This window comes from Populus euphratica, unplaced genomic scaffold, assembly GCF_000495115.2.
Source record: "Populus euphratica unplaced genomic scaffold, PopEup_1.0 scaffold142.1, whole genome shotgun sequence".
NCBI classification, from domain to species: domain Eukaryota; kingdom Viridiplantae; phylum Streptophyta; class Magnoliopsida; order Malpighiales; family Salicaceae; genus Populus; species Populus euphratica.
Genome location: NW_011499936.1, coordinates 466,852 through 486,697, shown reverse-complemented (window position 1 = coordinate 486,697; position 19,846 = coordinate 466,852). Strand labels below are relative to the sequence as shown.

The 19,846-nt window shown below is 35.3% G+C and overlaps 3 protein-coding genes and 1 long non-coding RNA gene across 4 annotated transcripts in view; 1 reads left to right on the top strand and 3 right to left on the bottom strand.

Moving 5' to 3' along the window:
* Positions 1–279: 279 nt before the first annotated feature.
* LOC105136508 (scarecrow-like protein 13) lies at positions 280–4,193 on the bottom strand. The gene is made up of 2 exons (XM_011041887.1): positions 4,089–4,193; positions 280–2,383 (listed from the first exon to the last, which is right to left on the bottom strand). The coding sequence occupies exon 2, from the start codon at positions 2,128–2,130 to the stop codon at positions 493–495; it is 1,638 nt and encodes a 545-aa protein (XP_011040189.1). The 5' UTR covers positions 2,131–2,383; positions 4,089–4,193; the 3' UTR covers positions 280–492.
* Positions 4,194–13,227: 9,034 nt separating this feature from the next.
* LOC105136507 (NADH-ubiquinone oxidoreductase 20.9 kDa subunit-like) lies at positions 13,228–13,885 on the bottom strand. The gene is made up of 2 exons (XM_011041886.1): positions 13,650–13,885; positions 13,228–13,553 (listed from the first exon to the last, which is right to left on the bottom strand). The coding sequence occupies exons 1-2, from the start codon at positions 13,801–13,803 to the stop codon at positions 13,390–13,392; spliced, it is 318 nt and encodes a 105-aa protein (XP_011040188.1). The 5' UTR covers positions 13,804–13,885; the 3' UTR covers positions 13,228–13,389.
* A 1,722-nt stretch (positions 13,886–15,607) lies between these two features.
* LOC105136504 (uncharacterized) lies at positions 15,608–16,664 on the bottom strand. Its single transcript, XR_844357.1, has 2 exons — positions 16,390–16,664; positions 15,608–16,270 (listed from the first exon to the last, which is right to left on the bottom strand). It is a non-coding gene; the product is annotated as an uncharacterized LOC105136504 (long non-coding RNA).
* Positions 16,665–17,505: 841 nt separating this feature from the next.
* LOC105136506 (calcium-transporting ATPase 12, plasma membrane-type-like) overlaps positions 17,506–19,846 on the top strand; it is a 13,931-nt gene continuing 11,590 nt past the window's right edge. Inside the window, exon 1 of the mRNA XM_011041884.1 lies at positions 17,506–18,225. Within this exon, the coding sequence (XP_011040186.1) occupies positions 17,532–18,225 (694 nt within the window). The 5' untranslated portion in view covers positions 17,506–17,531. The remainder of the gene's footprint in view (positions 18,226–19,846) is intronic.

The following is a 19,846-nucleotide window of genomic DNA, read 5'->3' as shown; positions in this document are numbered from 1 at the left end:
ATTACTTTTTTTTCCCTGAGGGTATTCTTTCATGGATGGATTGACTGTTATTATCCGAGTAGATCCCTTGAAATATGACGGAGTCTACACTAACCATAATCATGAAATGGAATTTCCATCTTCACCAAACGTCCTTTGAAAGAAACGCCATTCATGTTTGGACATTGTTCCACTCTCACTAAAAACAAAACGCTCCTCAAAATGGATAGCTTGCACATTCAGCATTGATGTTGTTAACAATGTTCAGAAAGTGCATGGTTTGATCTCGGAGACTGCAAAAACACATACCTATTCTTGTTTCATTCCATAGTGGGCATGTACAATGGTTTGTGGTATCGTGTTTTTGTCTCGGCACTAACTGAATCCCAAAAAAAAAAAAAAAACAGTCCAATTTCTGTGAAAACAGTAACATCACTATTGATCACTCTCTAAATGCGATAAAAACGGTAAGATTACATTTACAGGTGTTAAAGAGCTAAAACTACCGAGTTTTCATCTCCAGGCAGAAGAAGTTGCCATGTCTCTATGTCGCCACCGAAGGTAAAGAGCCCAGTCCCTCTCCTGAACACTATAGTTCCTGTCATATTCCTTCAGCAAATCTCTAACGGCAGTAGTCACTGAAGAACTCAAAGGGTACTGATTAAATCCTGCCATTGTAAATCGAGACCTCCACTTTGCAAGAAGTTCATGCCGTTCAACCCTCTCAGCTTCCTCACAAGCGATCATATTGACAATGTCACGAGCCACACAGTGCTGCTCTGCATTAATCCTCTGCTTGTCATCCTTGGGGCGACCAACATCAATTGATTCAAACATAGCTGTATAATAATCTAGAGTCTCAATGAACCTTGGAAAGAATGGTTTGGTGTTGGTGTTGGATTCTTGCTCCACGAGGGTCACAATCCTAGGTGACAAACTCTTCACCATCCTTATCAATCTATCTCTGTGATTCCAAGTGGTCACACTCTCATCTGGCATGTGGTGCAACACATAAGGAAAATTCACAACCACAGCTTCCCCAGGTTGGACCCTGAGATGTTCCAGTTGAACCTCACAACCATCCATGGCAACATCATGGAACTCAAATGGCACATTGCATTCCGCGGCAGCTTTTGACAGCCTTTGACCCACAATATCAAGTCCTCCACCACGAGCATGAGCAGATTGAGAATCATCAACACCAGTTATGCGGATTACTGGGGGCCCACCTGGCCGACAAGCAAGCTTCTGCATTAGAACACTCCACTGACTTCCCTGTGCAATCTGGAAGTCGATGATATGAATTCTGGGTTCGTATTCCACGGCTTCTTGAATGACAGCATTAGCTGATGTGTATGCAAACTTCCAATATGGGCAGATCTGATAGAGAATACCCATGTAAGTCATCAGATCCGAGCTAATTGGTGCTTCACACTTCAAGGCTCTGTAGATTTTACTTCCTGAGAGTTCCAACCTAGCCCTAAGGCCTTCTAACATATAAGCACCCAACCGCTGGATCGGCTCTCCAGAAACTGACACCATTTGGTCCAAGACATGCATTAGACCTGCTGCTCTTTGTATATCAGCATTTGATACTGCATCAGCGCAGGCAAGAAGCACATGCTTAAGATCTAACCTAGGGATCACTTCCATCATTTGATTCCAGTCCCAACTTGCAGATGATTCTGCTTGGTATCCTCCACTCACAAAGCAAAAACTCCCACTGTCAGTAATATCAGATTCAGGCCCAAGCAATGAAATTTCCAACTCCCTTAATTTCTGCCTCAATATATGGTCCTCATCAGCAGATGATGATCCACTCAATGGAGATCCATATGCAGTGTCAGGGGAATGATGAGGATCAGAAATGCATGAATGAGAACCCTGGGGTGAAAACGGGCTTCTGTTGGATGAGACGCTAGCAGCAGGAGAATCATAGTTAATGGAACCAGCAGTTGCTGAAGATGATTCCAAGGTAAAGAATTCTCCTTGATCTGTCTGAAAGGAAATTGCAGCTCCTTGGCTGCCACCATCTGAATACATATTGTTTAAAATTTGGATATGAGATAAACCATATGGATCGATCTCTTGCACTGGCTGGTGGTAAAACCTGTGGATACCAGCTGATCGGTGTTTCTGAGAGGTTTGCATCAAGAACTGGCTCGCTGATTGGCTCAGCTCAGACAAGAGAATGTATAAGTGATAACTAGCCTTTTCTATTAGAATTATCACCTTCACTGGCCAAAGCAACGACTTTTAGAATGCTACATGCTATAATCACTAAAAAATTATAAATAGTGAGGCAGCCAACAAGTCTCTGATCCAATTCACTCGTCACCACAAAATTTAAGCTGTGAAAAATAGCTCTGTTATCCTCAGCAATGCATTAACGGATCACCGAAATCTGTTAAAAGGAAGGACAGACAGTAAGATTATACATAATCAATGAAAATTGGCGTTGGGAAAGCTATTTGAAAAAGAAACAGTCAAGGGAGAGCAAGTGATAATCACAATAGGTATAAAGACCATCCAAGAAAATAATGAAGGGACCAAATTAACCTAGTATTATTGTACAATTTATTGCCTAATTTAACAGTAGAATGTTGCACTAGAAAAATCATAGACTTGGCAACAAGGCAGCCTGTATAAGCAGGTAAATGAAAAGGTGAAAACGTCTTGACTTGGATCAGGGCTGGTAGTCAAGGGTCATTGCATCTCTAGGATGTAAAGAGCCAGGCCAAGGCTTTGCTCTCATACCCTGATGGCCGGCTTATAACAAGGGATAGATCATTGACTGTAATTTCATTGGTGGAAACAGCAAAGGGAAAAGATTTCAAGAAGCATCTCTGTGGAAAACATTACATTTTTGTTTCAAAATAAACTTCAGCTTTAGGTTTCGTCCCCAAGAAAAAAAAAAGGAGAATTCAGCAATCAATTTTAAAAAAGCTTTTTGTTCAAACTCCATAGAAGAAATATTGAACAAGATTTGAGAACAAATACAAGGTCTACCATTTAGAGGTAGGACTTGTGAATCCGTTCTCCCCAACCCAGTTTCAGATATCAATCAAACTATGCTGTTGAAACCCACTATTGCAGACTAATTTAAAAGCAGCAACGTAGAAATAATGTAAACTTGCAAGAATACAGGCATTGAGTTTTGCAGAAGCATAGAGCAACTTCATTTATATCCAAAAGAAAATGCAAACTGATGTATAAGAACATCTCTGGGTTGGAAAAATAATTAAATCAAGATGAAAAATTATATTCCATAATGATGATTGATCATCATCAACCATTAAAAGTGACCAACCCTAGAATCTGAAGCTATATCATCAACCAGAAAAACAAGTTCCATTATCTCAACTAGAATTTACAGTATTACTTTTGGTACTAATTCAACTCACTCAACGGAAGCAACAAAAGCAACCAGGTAAAAGAGGAAGAAAAGGCACTTAAAGGCCAAAGAGTGCTTGTAGTGGACACACCGACATGCAAACAAGAAAGATAAAGGAATAAAAGGAATAAAAGAAAATCATTCCCAGATGCTAAAGCATAAAATCTATGTTACACAAACCAAAAATAAAATAAAAATCAAACTTGCAAAATTCATTAGCCATTAAATTTCCGGTGACAAAAAACAGCCTAAATCCTGCCTGGAACAAATCTGATTAATCTTTCAACGATGCTAACACTAATTTTCAAGCATAATTAAGCAATCAACATCCAAAAGCATGCCTTTTCCACTCCTTAAACAGCTAAAATCCATGATAATTATTTCATACCCACACATAGCTAAAACTTTAAAGGGATGTGTACAGCTATACTACAAGAACTAAATTTTCAATCCCCCCCGTAAAGATGCTAAATTTCAATTCAAACAAGAAAAGAAAACTCAGTTCCATGAATTCTAACACCAAACTATATCCTTAAACTCATAAAATCTCCAAGAGACATGAGCTTGGACCTCAAACTCAGGCCAAAACCTTAGTCAATCAAACACTCAGGCCACCCAGAGAAAAAAAGCAAGGCTCAATTTCAGACAAAACCCATATAGAAAATCATACTTAATTGTTAAATTTAATGAAGAGATGATGAGTTACTTCGCATACCTTAAACTCTCCAAAGCTTTCTCAGGTTTTCAGTTTGTGGATGTTCTTTCTTGTACAGCTAACATACAGCACCAATCATCGTGTCAAAAATGAGGACATCCATTGGTCCATTTATGGTCCGAACTAGACAACGAATGCCCCTCAAGTTTCACTTTTCTACATCAATACCATCCAAACGTGTTTGAAGGAATGACTAGACTTCTAGAAGTCCAAGAGAAACCACTTCTATCTTCCTACGAGGAAAAAACATAACCATCGCACATCAATATCTCGAACTTGTGATTGAGGTTTTAAATTGGAATTGGCTTAATAATAACTTTGTTTTTTTTCATATATATATAAAAAAAAACAACCTTCAATCACCACATATTATATGTGGCCTGTGGCAATCCAAAATTGCAATATTCATTTTCGTACTTAGGTTTTTTAATATAATTCTTGAAATTGTAATTTAATGAGGTTATCATTGTATTCTGTATCAAAATCAAAGTTTAGATTATTTTTAAAAATAATTAATTAATTCAGACATGTCATTAAAAAAAAAATAGTGATAATTGTATTTGACATCAGAATCAAAGTTTAAATTACTTCACATTCTTAAAAAAAACTAATTGAAGATAAATATATTATTTTAAAACAAAAACTAGTGATAAGAGCATGAATATAAGATCTTCAAGTTGTTATTTTTTTTTTTACCATTTAGATAATATTTTAAAGATTTCTTTGCTGGTATATTAGCTAAGAGTATAAATAATATGTCGAAAAGTCAACTAATAAATAGCTTAAATATTCATCAAATATAAAATAAGAATATTAATATCATTTGGGGAGTAAAGAATTCAAATGGACTGCCGTGTTTCAGAGACTGAATACTTTGGTATATACAATCTGGTCAAGGGTGAAAATAAATAATTATGTATAACTACATCTTGGATTTAAAAATTGTATTGAATTAGGAATCTTCATTGGTGTTGCTAATGCTACCTTCTTTGTCATAGGTATGTGAGTTTTTTATTTTATTTATTTATTGGCATGGGAGTTAGGGAAGTTTGTGGGCATTTAACCATTTCTGCCATTAATGTTGACTTGTTGTGCTCAAGGTATGCACCCCCACTTCGATAAGCACATACTATGATACTCTTGTCTGTGATTGTTGTATGATTAAACTAGGCAGATATGTAGTAGATTACATATCTTCACTTAGCTCAAGGAGGGAAGAATAATATTATTCCACGCATATAATCTTCTTGTCAAGAGGGCTGCAAATATGATACTCCATTTGTATTTTGTGGGCTGCAAAATGAGTGTTCTTGACATGAAGCACCGCGGGATGGAGGTGCTTGTCCGAGTAGCGTGTGATAATATATTCTGCCGTCCAAATTTATCAATTTTGATCTATATTTTCCCGTGCACAACACATTCTACACGTTAATATTGCCGGCTTACATTATAGAGCTGCTATAAGTGATATTTATAAAACTTGATATATAATCTAGCAGATTATCTCAATAACTTCAAACGTAATAAAATCTAGTTTTATATCAAATTTAGTTAAAAATTAATTTTATTAAACTTAGTTGATTTCATATAATTTGAACCTAGTTAATTTCATATAAAACCCAGTTGGAAGTCAACTTAATCAAACTCGATTAATTCATAAAATCTGAATGAAACTTGGTTTAATTTCTTTCAAAAAATCAAAATATGTGTCATTTCAAGTTCTTTTTAAGAAAAATATTAAAACAATATCTTTTTAAATCATTCATATTAACATTTCATCCAACTTATGTATTGAATTGTGTCATAAAACAGGAAGGGTTTATATATATATATATATATATATATAAACCTCTCAAACTACTCTCACGACACACGAAATGTTAAAGAAAATCTTGTTTCTCAACATATCTGTGAACCAGCATGCTATAAATCTAAAGCAAATTGCTAATAAAGTTGGAGTAATAAAAGCCTCATTTTACGACCAACTTAAGATGAAGTAATGAAGAATGATGTTTGAATTCTTGGGACATGTCGTAGTCTCTTCAGAAGCTAAGGGGAAGCTTCAAAGCTTGCTGGTAGGCTGACATGTGAATTAATTTGGAAGGACTCGGCCATGATTTCTTACGTTATATATTATAAATGTTTTCAGCTAAATGCAAAACGTGGTCAAAATAAATACATTCAAAGCTATGAGAGGAAGTCGTTGACTTTTATTTTACTGTCCACTAGTGCTTGTTGCGTCTTGAAATTATGACTGTTTCGTACATTGTAAAAATATATTTATTTAAAAAAATATTAATTCAATATTTTTTTAGTATTTTTTTATGATTTTGATGTGTTAATATTAAAAATAAAAAATTCTAAAAAAAATATTTTTATATATTTTCAACCAAAAAATACTTTAAAAAAATATCTTACATTATAATATTAAACATGCACTAATAATGTTATGAGTATCCCAAAAATTGATAAATATTTAAGTTGATTAATCACTTTTTTAAAGGAACAAAAAAAAAGAAGAAAACGTAGTAGAAGTAATAGTGTATTATTAACTGGATTAAGCAAAGTGTTAGTGAAGAGATCCTAATGAGATAGATTGCGTTTTAATTGATTAATGAATTGAGATTCTCTCAAAATTAATTATTGACTTTAAATTGAATAAACAAGATTATGATGATAAAAATGATGATAATTGATTTTTTTTTAATTTTTATTTCTTACTTAATTTAAATTATTGAATTTAAAATTAATGATAAGATTTAAAATATCACCAATGATTCATATTAACTATAATATAGAATCAACTTAATTAACACTAGTAATTATTAGCTAATTAACTATCTAATAAAAATATTTTCAAACTTATTTTTAATGAATTTAGAATTCATTTAGAATTTTAGTAATGATTATTATATGAAATGTTTTTTATTCAAAATATATTAAAATAATATTTTTTTATTTTTTAAAAATTATTTTTAAGATTAGTATATCAAAACAATTTAAAAATATATAAAAAATTAATTTTTATTAAAAAATTAATTTAATTTTTTTTGTTAAAAAAAAAACACGTTCCAAACCGCGTTTTCCAGCCTTAAAAGTATTAAAGTAATTGATATTTTGATGGTAGATGGCTGCTCTAACGGTCACCGTCCTCAGTAGCAATCACCGTTATGAACAAAACCAGGGGCGCGTTAGGAGACACGGTGGTGTAGTGGTATTTGCAGAATGTTTGAAATTCCAAGGGCAATCTATTAAAGGGGGCATCTAGCTGGAAGGCCACCATGGCTTCACATTCTTCGAAGCTACTTATTTTAAGCGTTTATTTGTTTTTTTATTTTTTATTTTTCAAGCTTCTTTAATTTATTTGTACTTTAACCTCCGATTTGCCTTCTTTTTTGTGTCGGTTTAAGGAGGTAGTTTTTATGATTATAATTTTAAAAAATAAATTTTTTTAAAAAATTATAAATTATATTTTTTGTAATTAAAGTTTTTTAAAATAGTTTTTAATAGAACCTGGTAAAAATATAATATATATTAATTAATCAAATGTTATTCAAAATTATTATTAAAACAAAATATAATTTGAAGCAACCTTGTCATAATAACAAATAAAAAACTTTTATTTCATAATTTCATGATCTTTTTTAATATTTAATATTATAATGAGTTAAGTACATATTAAATTTGAGAGGCACGAGTCTATTTTGTTTTTAATAGATTATATACAGACATAAAAATATTTTTTTATAGTATTTAATTTGATAAATATCCACATTTTATGATTCAAGATAATAAAATTATTGAGATTCAAATATATTTCACTCGAAAATTTACTATTCTATATATAATTGTAGAGGCAGGCATGTTTATTCATAGTTTTTTATGTTTTTCTATCATTTTAATGATATGATATTTTAATTTTAATTTATGCATTAACAATCAAGACTAAATTCTCTTTTTTAATGATTTTAAAAAATATATACTCTACATTAACTCAATGCATATAAATAAATTTAATAAAAACCTTGAATATTAATCTCAAGTTTAAACCTAAAAAAGCATGCATTTTTAATCATTACGTCAGTCCACTGTGGTTTTTATTCCTTTATTTAAAAACAATATTAATATTAATATTGATAATGGAAATGGAAATATATATCTGAGTGGCATATAATAATACAAAAGGGTAGCATCATAATCACATGCAGCACCTTCTTCTCCACTCCACTCTAAAAAGATACGGTGCGCGTGAGTACCATGGTGTTAATGTGGGTCCTCACCAATCTTTGTCATCATCATGCATCACATCACTTTTCATTGAAATAAATGTGACGAGAACAGTTACAATTCCTACACGATATATTTATATATAATTATGTTTAATTTCAACTTGTTTTAAAAATATATAATCAAGATATATTTATATAAATATAAATGAAGATCAAGTGTGCTCATGCACACACGTACATGCGCGCAGATCAAGATCGAGGGCTGTTAGCATTCCATCAAGTGTTATTACATTTATTTATAAATATGTTAAAAATAAAAAATACATGATAGTATAATACAACCTCCACCATATGTCAAAAATAAATAATTCAAAGGAATTATATTTATTTTTATTTGACAGTAAAAAATATCAGTAGACTAGTTTGTACTTCAACCGAGATAGATTTTGTTTTCAACGGCACTCCTGGTATTGCTCTTATGTATTTTGAAGGAACAACTTTCTTTCATGTAGTTTAAAATTCTAAATAATCCAGACCACGTAGGAATTCAAGAAATATAATCAAATGGACTTGAGTTCGTGGCTTCATGGTTATGGGAAAGATTTTTTTTAGTATTTAGGTTTGACTTTTTATGTGTATATTTGATATTTTTTGTGATGTTTTGTTTATTTATTAAGTTTATAAGATATCTAGTAGATTTGAGAATTAGTTGTGATATGTATGAGTTGATTTTAATAAATATAAATATATATATATATATATATATATATATATAATCGAATCTGCACTCCACGTCATGTTGTTATGATTCTTGTCATTGCAATCACCATCTACGTCAACAACACGGGACCCAGGTGAGTCATCTCCTACGTCAAGCAGGGGCAGGCCAGGTCAAAAGCTCCATGGCCTGGAAGATCTGCTTGTGTGATGGCGAAGCTTCATTACATGACAAGTGGGGCACCTGTCGTCTTATTAGAGGTTAATTTTGTTTTTGTTTTTATATTAATCCAACAAATTAAGAATAAAATAGTAATTTAAATCCTTTAAAAAAACCTTGAAAAACATGGTTAATTCGCAAAGTAAAACCATCCTTTTAATACTCATCGGTAAACTTTATTAGTGTTCTTTAATTCAATCTTTTTTCTAATATTAAAGATTTCACTATCAAAACTTTGATAAACTTTCATCATCCCTTTCGTTTTCTTCTTCTTCTTGAAATTTATCTCAACTTATTTTAATTATTTATTTAAAATACTGAAGTTTTCATCTCTGATTTTTACCAAAACTGTACTAATTTGCATACTTTTTTTAATTAAAAAACTGCCCTAATTTTCAAAATAAAATAAAACAAAATTCATCGAAAGCTCCGTAGCATAGAAAATTTGGTTGCGTGATTATCTCAATTTTTAAAGTAATTTGTCCTCATCCAACCAGCTGATTCAACTCACTTTCTCGATGGGCAAGGACCCAATTGCAATATTTTAATATTGTTTAAGGGTCACTCTCATCAAATCTTTGCTGGACTCTTCCTTTTACATGGATTTGGGTGGAAGAATCTATCCTTTCTGGCCAGAAGGACGAAGCGGCAGTAAAGCTTTTTAACATTTTCTTGGTGGGATGAGGTCACTTGCTTCGTTTACCATAAGACTAGAAAGAAATTAATTTTTTTGTTTTGTTTTGTGAGTTGGAAATTAACAGTGAGTCAATGAGACTTAAATGAATTGTTGCAGAGTTCTTCATAGCTCTTTCCTCCCCAAGCATTTTCCATGAAATTGCATCCAGTCTTCTTCTTTTTTCCTTGGATACACACGGACTTTGACCAGATTATATCATGTTTTAGAAAAATCAGATTATTATTATTATTATTATTATTATCTTGATAATGAAAACATAAGATAAAATCTGATGCAGAGACCAGTGAGAACCTCCCTATCACCACCAATAGCAGAACTTCCCTATCACCAAAAGGTCATCTCAGTAGCGTAGCTAGAGACAGCTAATATAGCCAAGCAAAAGCAATGCAAGTTGTCAAATCTTGAGTTTGCCCAACTATGACGGAAGAGGAGGAACACGATCCAGCTCATTGTGCAACTTTTGAGCCCATCATCCACAAAGATACCAGCTCGCAGGATAACTAGCAGCGAAAAGACCTCGACCTACCAAACCCTCCACTCTGCTTGACCTCGTACTGTCATCCAGTAGCTCAGCAAGCAAAGATTAAGATAAACTAGCAGGTAAGACCACCATTGTTACTTAGTGGTCAGAAAGACTACATGACAGGAGGCTCAAGATAAAGACTCCGCAAGACTCTGACCACTAAGGCATGCCGCTTGAACTCTTCATAGCATTAACTTATCAAGGCTGAGCTAAGAGGTCTCTGCCATCAGGCTTGGCGTCTTGATACCACTGTTCAAGGCTTCATTGACAAGCATGGGCATTAGCTTGTCATGTAGTTTCAGGGTTAGTGATACAATTCACCATATGTATTTATTTTTAGTTTTCAGGGCAGTGAAATCGAGAAAGGGAACTAGAAATCTAACAGAGGGGACTCCACAAGCATTACCCATGAGCAAAGTGCTCTGGAGGAGGGAAAATCAACTTCACTCACACACCATAAGCTTCGCAAGTTTAGCTAGGACGTCAATACAAGAATTTCCTTCTCACAGAACATGAGACAACCAAAGTTTCCAATCCTTATCAAGAGTTTTCAAAAGTTACATAAAACAGATTCCGCTGTAGATGAAAGACAGAGGCACAGAGCAGGCATGAGATGCAAGATTAATAACCTCTACAGAACCCAACTCACCCCATAACCGCCTGTAACCCCTCTGCTATGACATGGCCAATTCTACACTCATGTTTGTTGCCAAGCCACCATAACAGGAAAGTCCACATAACCAACCAACAAGGCTATTTTGAAAAGGATCACCATAGTCTGCTTGTACTCAGTATCCAATTCTCCAAATTAGGTCCGTCCACGTTTTTTTGGTTAACACAATTTCTCTACTGCTATTGTTTGACTTACCCTAACTCAGTGCTAAAGTTGCTATTAACATATGCCTATATAATATAGAGACGGCTTATATCTCCTGACTGGTGTTAAATCTGGCATCTCCATCCACTGTTCTTTTCTTTTCTAACTACAATCTATCTAGCACTATTCCTTGACCAATCCTACCTCAATTCTCAATCTCCACTGAGGTGTGATTCTTAAGAACTCTAGGTGTGACTCCTAGAATGTATCTACATCCTTTCTCCTATTCCTTCACAAATTAACACTAATACAGTTCTAACAGCCCTAGAACAGCCTCTAGAAGTCAGATTCAGAACAGCCCCTAGGCTGTCCTGCATCGTTTTGCATTTGAGCTTCAAGATCCCAGGAGCTTTTTGTTGTGTTCTACTTCAACTATGGTGACTGTCAACGAATTGAATCCCAGGTTTGTCGCCATGACGCAAGCAGTTGAAGCAAGACCTAAGTCTACAAATGATACGATGGATGCAATAGAAATATCTATCAATGACAGGTTTGATAGGGTGCAACTAGCATTAGACAGGCTGAGAAAGGTTGTCCTAAGCAAGTATCCTGTTGTCACAGAAACCAAACTTAGCAATGAACTTGAAAAATCGAGGTTTGCAACTAGGGTTGGAAAAAAAAGATCAAGCAACAGATTCTTATTGGCATACTGGAATCTTAGAACAAGGTGCAGAAAATCTTAAACAGCAACATGAGAAGCAAGATCAACAAGCTGAAATCACAAAGTGGCATGCAAAATAGATAGAACAACCTGCTTTTGTTGATAAGAAAAATCTGGCATTGTTTTCCAAAGGGAAGATTCAACAAGAAACAAAGGTATTTCAGATTGGCAATGATGTGGAGAGTGAACAAGAAAAGACATTTTCTAATAAAAAATTGCAAAGGCTAAGGAGTTGTATTTACACTTGATATAGCTGAACAAAAGAAGGAACATGATGAGCACAATGTCAATGAAAACAAGGATGGCAAGGAGAAGTGGTACTGGAAGCACCAATGGTGTTCATTGTTCCGGATTTGATGGTGAAACTGATAGCAAAAACTCACATTATCGTTACTATCACCTCTAAAGAAAGAGTTTCTGGTTCCTATTTCAACCATGTAGTAATGAGGCGAGGATCTTGCTGCAAGTTTTGTGGTTTTTTCCACTTCGACATTTCAAAATCGAGGTCGAGCTTTATCCAACCAAGCAGACAACAAAAAAGCAAGGGTATTTCTGTAATTTCTAGAAAAATTGTCTATGACTAAGCATTTAAGTAGCAGCAAATTAATGCTAGCACATCTTTAGCATTGCACCAAACAAACCATCCAACATTGAAGATAGCTAACTAACTTATAATATCATCATCAATTCTAAAATTCCACTAGATAATCCAGCATCAATTCCCATTTTCTCTTGCCCATCTAAATGTGAAATTTCAGTCCTGTTGGGATGCAAACCCTCTTTGCCCTGCCAACTAGCCAAACTATGACAGAAACCACTATAGATAAAAAGCGAAAAAAATCTACCAGGAATTTTTTTAAATCTAATCCACATAAACTCATTAATGTATACAAATACCTCAACGAAATCAGACAGAAGGACACACAAAAGTGAACACAGAAAGAAGCTTTTATCCAATAAATGAAGCACATAATCTTCTAATTATAATGAAACATCAATCAGTTAAGTTTCTAATGGCGTCAAGACCTTTGCTTTTATTTATAGGGAACCTAAAACCAGGATTCAGAGACACCCAATTGACGTAGCAATCCAATCCCTCTCAAAAACCCCAACAAATTGCATCAAACACGTAGAAATCTCAACTCAATCAACAAACAAAAACCATCAAGGTTCAAAATTTATCTTCCAATCTTTTTCCAATAACACACAATTGACTTCCAATCAATCAAACTTTCACGACAATTTACCAAAAGCAGAACATACAAAATGCGACAAGTCCTCCTACCAATCCAATTATTATTAATCGTCACCACTCAAAGCGATTCAAAACATTACACAGATACCAAATTTCGTGAAAAAATCAAAAAGTTGAAATCTTTAACTGCTAAAATCCCGTTTCTGGTAACGAGCAACCTCACCCTCATTAGCAAAAAACCCCATAAGTCTCCCAGCAGAATTCTGGTAAGCATACATAAAACCACCCATTAAACCAATCAATCCTCCTGTCACCATTGATGGTCCCTTAAGCCCTGGCTTTATCCCTATTAGTAACAAAAACAAAAACAAAAACCCATTTGCATATGAGTAATTTCGACATAAATGAACTAAAAGAAGAGGTAAAGATGTAAAATTTGTACCTGAGAGGTAGCCAACAGTGACAGAGACACCAGTAAGGGTGATGAAACGACAGTAATCAAGGGTGTTGAAATTGCCAACAACCTTAGTGAATGCTGGGTTTCGATCTATTACTGGGTACTCTGGTTTTGCCGATGCTGTTATGTCTGTGTTCATTTTCTGGTCTTGATTTCTTCCCCACCACCCCTTTTTTTTACTTCGATTGAGTTCTTGCTCTATTAGTGTTGGTCAAATCTAAAAATACCTTCCAACTATAGAGGAAGTTTCAATCCTGGCCTCATATATATATATATAAAGAAGTGTTTCAATAGGGAAAACTATATACCGGTATCAAAAACCTGCATCACGGGGTTGAGAGGATAAATTAGTGTTGATTTCAATTTTGTTTTTAATTTAAAATAATTTTATTTTGATAAGAATATTTTTTTTTTAAATTAACAATTTGATAACCGGGTTTTAACTAAACAGAATCCTTATTTTTTCATTTCCAGTTTATCTTTTCTTTTCTTTTCTTTTTTCATAAAAAAAGAAAAAAACTATAGAGAAACTCTAGAATGCGTTTTACAAACCCGATAATGGCTTTTAATCAGTGCTACTAAAGAGACTTAGAGGACTAAAGAAAAATTACATAATAAAAGGGTTTTATAAGTTTTCCATAAAACCCTACAATTACAAATCCATTGAATGGTACTTGCTGTAAAGGCACCTTATTCATTTCCTTTTAACTATATTAAATATTATATTAATAACGTTATCTAGATATTTTAAAGTTAAAATATAATAAAAAGCATAATATAATTTTTCTTAGCAAAGTATCCATAAGGTTATCAATTAGATGCTTTTTCTCAAGTATCATAATTTTGTTCCTTTTCAACCCAAACACATTTGAGAAATATTTAATATGTATCATAGAAAAAATTAAATTGTTATTTTTTCAAGATAATATATTGAATTGGATGCTTGACAAATGGCAATGTTGCCTCTCTTCTTCTTTTTTCGTTTTTTTTCCTTCCTATATTTCTTTGAATTTTGCTTGTTTCCAAACCACTTCAATTAAATCTAGTTCAAAGATATATTATTTGGTAAATTTAGTTTGTCATTTAAAATCATAGATCAAGCCCATATATTCTTACACATCATTAAATATGTTTGCATCATCCTATGATTGTCGTATTATTAATTATGATTATACGGTTAAATATTAAAAATATAATTCTCTAACTTAATGATTGGAATAAATTTATTAGTTGGTCCATGATCTTAGTTCACTCTATAATTTCTCAATTTAAAATTGTAGGATATGATTTTATTTTAGTACTCTATATTAATTAAACCTTCTATTTAAGATTCTAATGTTTATGTGATTATGACCTAATAATCAACAATTATCCATTCTAACGACCTATACTTATAGTTTGGAGCAAGTCGTGCCCAAATATGGAACACCAGCGATGGCATAACACCCATGAAAAAGCTAGCCACGAAAGCAACGATTATTTGTATTTTAAAATGATTTTTTGAGTATTTTTTGTTTTAAAAGAAGTATTAGATTGATAATTTTAATACGAGAATATTGTCACATATATATAGATATAACCAGACAACAGTATTAAATTGGTCTGCCATGCATTCGGAATGTAATAGCCGAACATGCACTCAATTTTTTCTGTTTCGAGAGAGAAAATCTTGCTCGTGGATGTTAACATAATCCAATTTCGGGGTTACGAATTGCAGGGAAGCTTCCAACATACCCAGCAATAGCTGCGAATGTATCAAAGTAATTCAAAGCCATAAAACTATATATTAGAAAGTTTCATAGCCATTGACGAAGGGACCGAGAAAAACCATAGTGTGAAAATTAAGTGGACGTATCGAGTGGGATGGTGTCTTTACTTACCTAAATATTGCATGCATGATCTTTCCCTGTCATTACTTGGAAAGAAGAAGACATGTCAAAGTAGAAACGACAACTTGTAGGCTTTACCAATTGATTTCATGCACATCATCGGCCCCCAAAAAGAAATGGAAACCGGGAAAGTAAATTACACTACAACTTCCTCCTCTGAACACAGCAGCTTCGTCGACACTCTTCTCATTCAGCCATACTTGCTATTTCAGACACAATCACCGACCCTATTTATTAGCCTGACTTCCTTCTTCCATCTCCCTTTCTATTTATACAAACACACACACTGATCACTCACCCCCCTTGACTTCATCATCTACACCACAGCTTGTATTGAAAAATCCCTTCTTCTTCTTCTTGATACTATAATCTTTACTTTCCTGCTGGGAAGAAAGAATCGAGCTAAAAGAAATGACAAGTAGTAGCGAAACAAGTCGGGAGATGGACCCCGAATCTCTAGAGATAGGACTGCTAGGGCCAGCAATTCCAGCGCCAAGGAATGTTTTGCGGTCTGCTATCTTGGTTTTACGAGCAGGGCACGTTTTCTTCTCCAAAGCCTACAACGATAAGAAGGAGACTCTTGATTCTCCAAGAGTCTTGCTGTCATCTCCATCTCACAGGGTATGTGTTTTCCTTGGTTATGCCATTGTTCCATCTCTATACTACTGTTTCTAAAAGCATTATCAAACACATAATACTTGTTTGAGTTGCTAGCACCTACGTTTGGCAACCAAAACCAAAATTAGAACTGACTTGATCGTAAGAATATACCTTCAGAGCTAATTAACCTTTTTTTCTACAGAATTTGGTGGTTGCTGAAATTGAAGAAATCTCACCAACGCATCAAGTATCTCTTGATGCCACTCACAATGATGAGGTCGGCAATGCTACGAGCGATATCAAACTACAACATGAAAACATTGCCAATATAGTAAAGGGACGGGACCTAGATTCCTTGCATGCATTTGGTGGCGTCCGAGGTATTGCAGAGGCTTTTCAGACAGATTTAGAGAATGGAATCACTGGAGAGATTGGAGATCTAAGTCGACGCAGAACCAATACAATCTACAAAACAACGGTCCCTGCAGCAAGAAACTTCTTGGAGTTGCTTATGAAATCCAGCAATAGGCACACCATCTTCCTTCTCATTGTATCAGCAGCGCTGTCCCTTGGCTTCGGGATCACGGAGGAGGGCCCGAGGACTGGTTGGTATGAGGGAGTCCTCATAATTCTAGCAGTCATCATACTTGTGATCGTTCCAGCAGTGCGTGATTTTCTGGGTGAAAATCCAGAGAACCTGTTAGGAGAGCGGAGACAACGGAGAAAAAGTGAGATGGAAGTCAATGTTTTAAGGGGAGGAAAACAGATGAAAGTACCAGCCTTAGATCTTGTGATTGGAGACATAGTATCCTTGGAATGGGGATGCCCTATTCCTGGTGATGGTTTGTTTGTATCTGGTGAATACTTAAAATTGGATGACAGCTTTCCATCCATTGTTAATAAACATAATCCATTTCTCTTCTATGGTTCCAAGGTGACTGAGGGGCAGGGTAAGATGTTGGTGACATCCATGGGACTAAACACAACATTGGGTGAGATGATAAGCAAGGCCAGCAAGAGCAGGCGATTACCAGCTCAGCTCGACAAGGTGCGCAATCACACAGAAATAGCTGGGCTAGTAACCTCTATTCTTATCTTGGTAGTGTTGTTCCTGCGATTTAAAGCTGGAAAGAAAAATGAGGATTCGGGCATGCCAGAAATCAAGGGAGAACATAAGACAAAGGAGGTTATGGAACTTATCAAGAGAATTGTCTGGAAACCGAGCGGGAAAATCAGTACCTTGACAACTTGCCTGACTACTTTCCTGGTAGGGGTGGTAGAAGGAGTGCCATTTTTTATCAGCCTGGCCATTTATTATTGGAATAAAAAGATCCCATCCACCAAGGCTGTCGTGCAAGAACAATTGACAGGTGTTACCATGGGCTTAGTTACAACTATTTGCATTGACAAAACTAGTTGGCTAACAATGAACCCACAGGAAGTTGATGAGTGTTGGATTGATTTGACAGTAATTAGAGAAAACTCTGCAATACCTGAACAAGTTAAGGATGCATTCTGTATTGGTATCAGCACGAGCTCAGGTAACGATCAGGAATCACTGATTTCCTGGTGTGAACGGAAATTCGGGATTAACATGGAGAGTTTGAAGCAAAGTTACACCATTATCGGGATGAAAGAGTTGAGCCCTGGTGACGAAGGGAATGGAGTGTTGGTGAGGGAGAAAGAAGGCAATGAAACCAAGAAATTCCTGTATTGGAAAGGACTGGCACCGAAGATATTGAAAATGTGCTCCCGGCACTACAATAGTGAAGGGAAACTAGTGGACATGGACACAGAGAAAAGGTCGGCTTTTGAGAAAATTATTAAGGGCATGCAGTCCAAGCATCTAAAAACCATTGCCCTTGCTTATAAGACAACAGATGATGAAACTGCTGAGGATGATCGCTTGATATTGATAGGACTTCTGGGTCTGAAGGACAAAATCTGGAAAGAGACTATAGAAGCAGTTGAAGCTTGTAGAAATGCTGGTGTCAACATCATACTTATCTCAGAGGACAGCGAGTCAGTAATAGAAGACATAGCTAAAAAATATGGAATGCTTCGTGGCCCAGGCATATTGGAACATGGAGGGGAAACTTTTCGAAGTTTCAGCGATGAAGAGAGAAAGGATGTGGTCAATGAAATCCGTGTGATGGGAAACTCTCTCCCTTCTGACAAGCTCCTTCTAGTGCGATGTCTGAAACAACAAGGCCACATAGTAGCATTTGTTGGAGTCAGAACAGATGATGCTCCCTCACTCAAAGAAGCAGACGTGGGAGTTGTGACTGGAACTGGGAGTAGTGAGTTGGTCAATAGGAGTTCTGAATTGATCATCGTGGATGGAAATTTAGGCTTCTTGGTATGGATTTTGAAGGGGGGAAGATGTATTTATGGCAACATTCACAAGTATATCCGAGTTGAGGTCACCATAACTATTTCAGGGTTAGTGATAAGCACTGTCACCACAATATTTTTCGGGTATGCTCCAATGACAGGGATTCAGATGATCTGGGTGAACCTGGTAGTGGCTGTCCTTGGTGGGTTGGCTTTATTAACTGAGCCCCCAAGTCAGAAACGGATGCAGAGGCTACCGATCAGACCAACCGAACCTTTCATCACAAAGGCCATGTGGAGGAAGATAATCATACAAGCTTCCTATCAGGTTTCCATTTTGTTAGCCTTTCAGTTCAAAGGGCAAGCTATTCTAAACATCAACGAGGAGGTTAGCAAAGCCATGATCTTCAGTAGCTTTCTTCTCTGCCAACTTTCCAACCAATTCAATGCCAGTGAGCAGAAAATGAAGAATTTAGTCAAGGGTGTCCAACAGAACCTATGGTTTTGGGTGGCCTCAGTTCTGACTGTGGTGTTGCAGGTGGTATTCATTGAGATTTCACATCACATCTTTGGGTTTGCCAGGTTGAATGGTCCCCAGTGGGGCATCTGTTTCCTTATTGGGGCACTTTCATGTGTGACAGATGGGGCTGTCAACATTACCTGGGCTGTCATGAAGGTTAAGCTAAGAAGATCAAGTTCACTCGCTGGATCAGAACATCCACAATCTACAAGCATTCTCGAGCTTCCACTCATTGCTGAGATTTGATCAGCACCGCTTCTTAGTTTTCAGAACTTATTAAGCACCATTTATGCATCATCTTAGCTTCTTTATGTTTTACATTGTTTCCATATTTTCTTGGGCTGTCCATAAATAACTTCTTGTTGTAATGTGCTCAGGATTCTTGTACAGTACCTCATGCCATAGTTACCTAGCAAGCTAGGTCTTAAATTCATTATAACTTGTAAGATCTCATGAGCGTTAGCTTTGAAAATAAATAAATAAAAAATTTAACGTACTGCTTTAGGTGGTCTACTAGGTTTCCCTCGATCTTACAGGTTCAAGATCATGCTAAATCTATCCATGTCTATTGCCATAAAAAAAAAAAAAAAAAAAACCTACCAATTTCAGCACATGAATAATTAACCAAGAACAAAACTTATCTGTTTGTATCATCACAACATTGAGCAATCCGAGGGGTTTATCGTACAGTCGAGCCGAGCTTGAAGTCATGAATCGCCTTCCCTTATCCTCGTGGGCTGCTAACCAAGCTCACGAGTTTCGTTTCAAATGACAGTCATACCGAACAGGCCGCACCAACTGTTCGGAGTTCATCTGATCTGACCTGCGTAGAAAGAGTG

What these genes read in the sequence shown, in the direction of transcription:
- LOC105136507 (XM_011041886.1), bottom strand. Translation starts at nt 13,803, where the DNA reads ATGAACACAGACATAACAGCATCGGCAAAACCAGAGTACCCAGTAATA. An exon ending in CACTGTTGGCTACCTCTCAG is followed by an intron (nt 13,554 to 13,649) that starts GTACAAATTTTA and finishes TGTTACTAATAG; the next exon opens with GGATAAAGCCAGGGCTTAAG.
- LOC105136508 (XM_011041887.1), bottom strand. Translation starts at nt 2,130, where the DNA reads ATGCAAACCTCTCAGAAACACCGATCAGCTGGTATCCACAGGTTTTAC.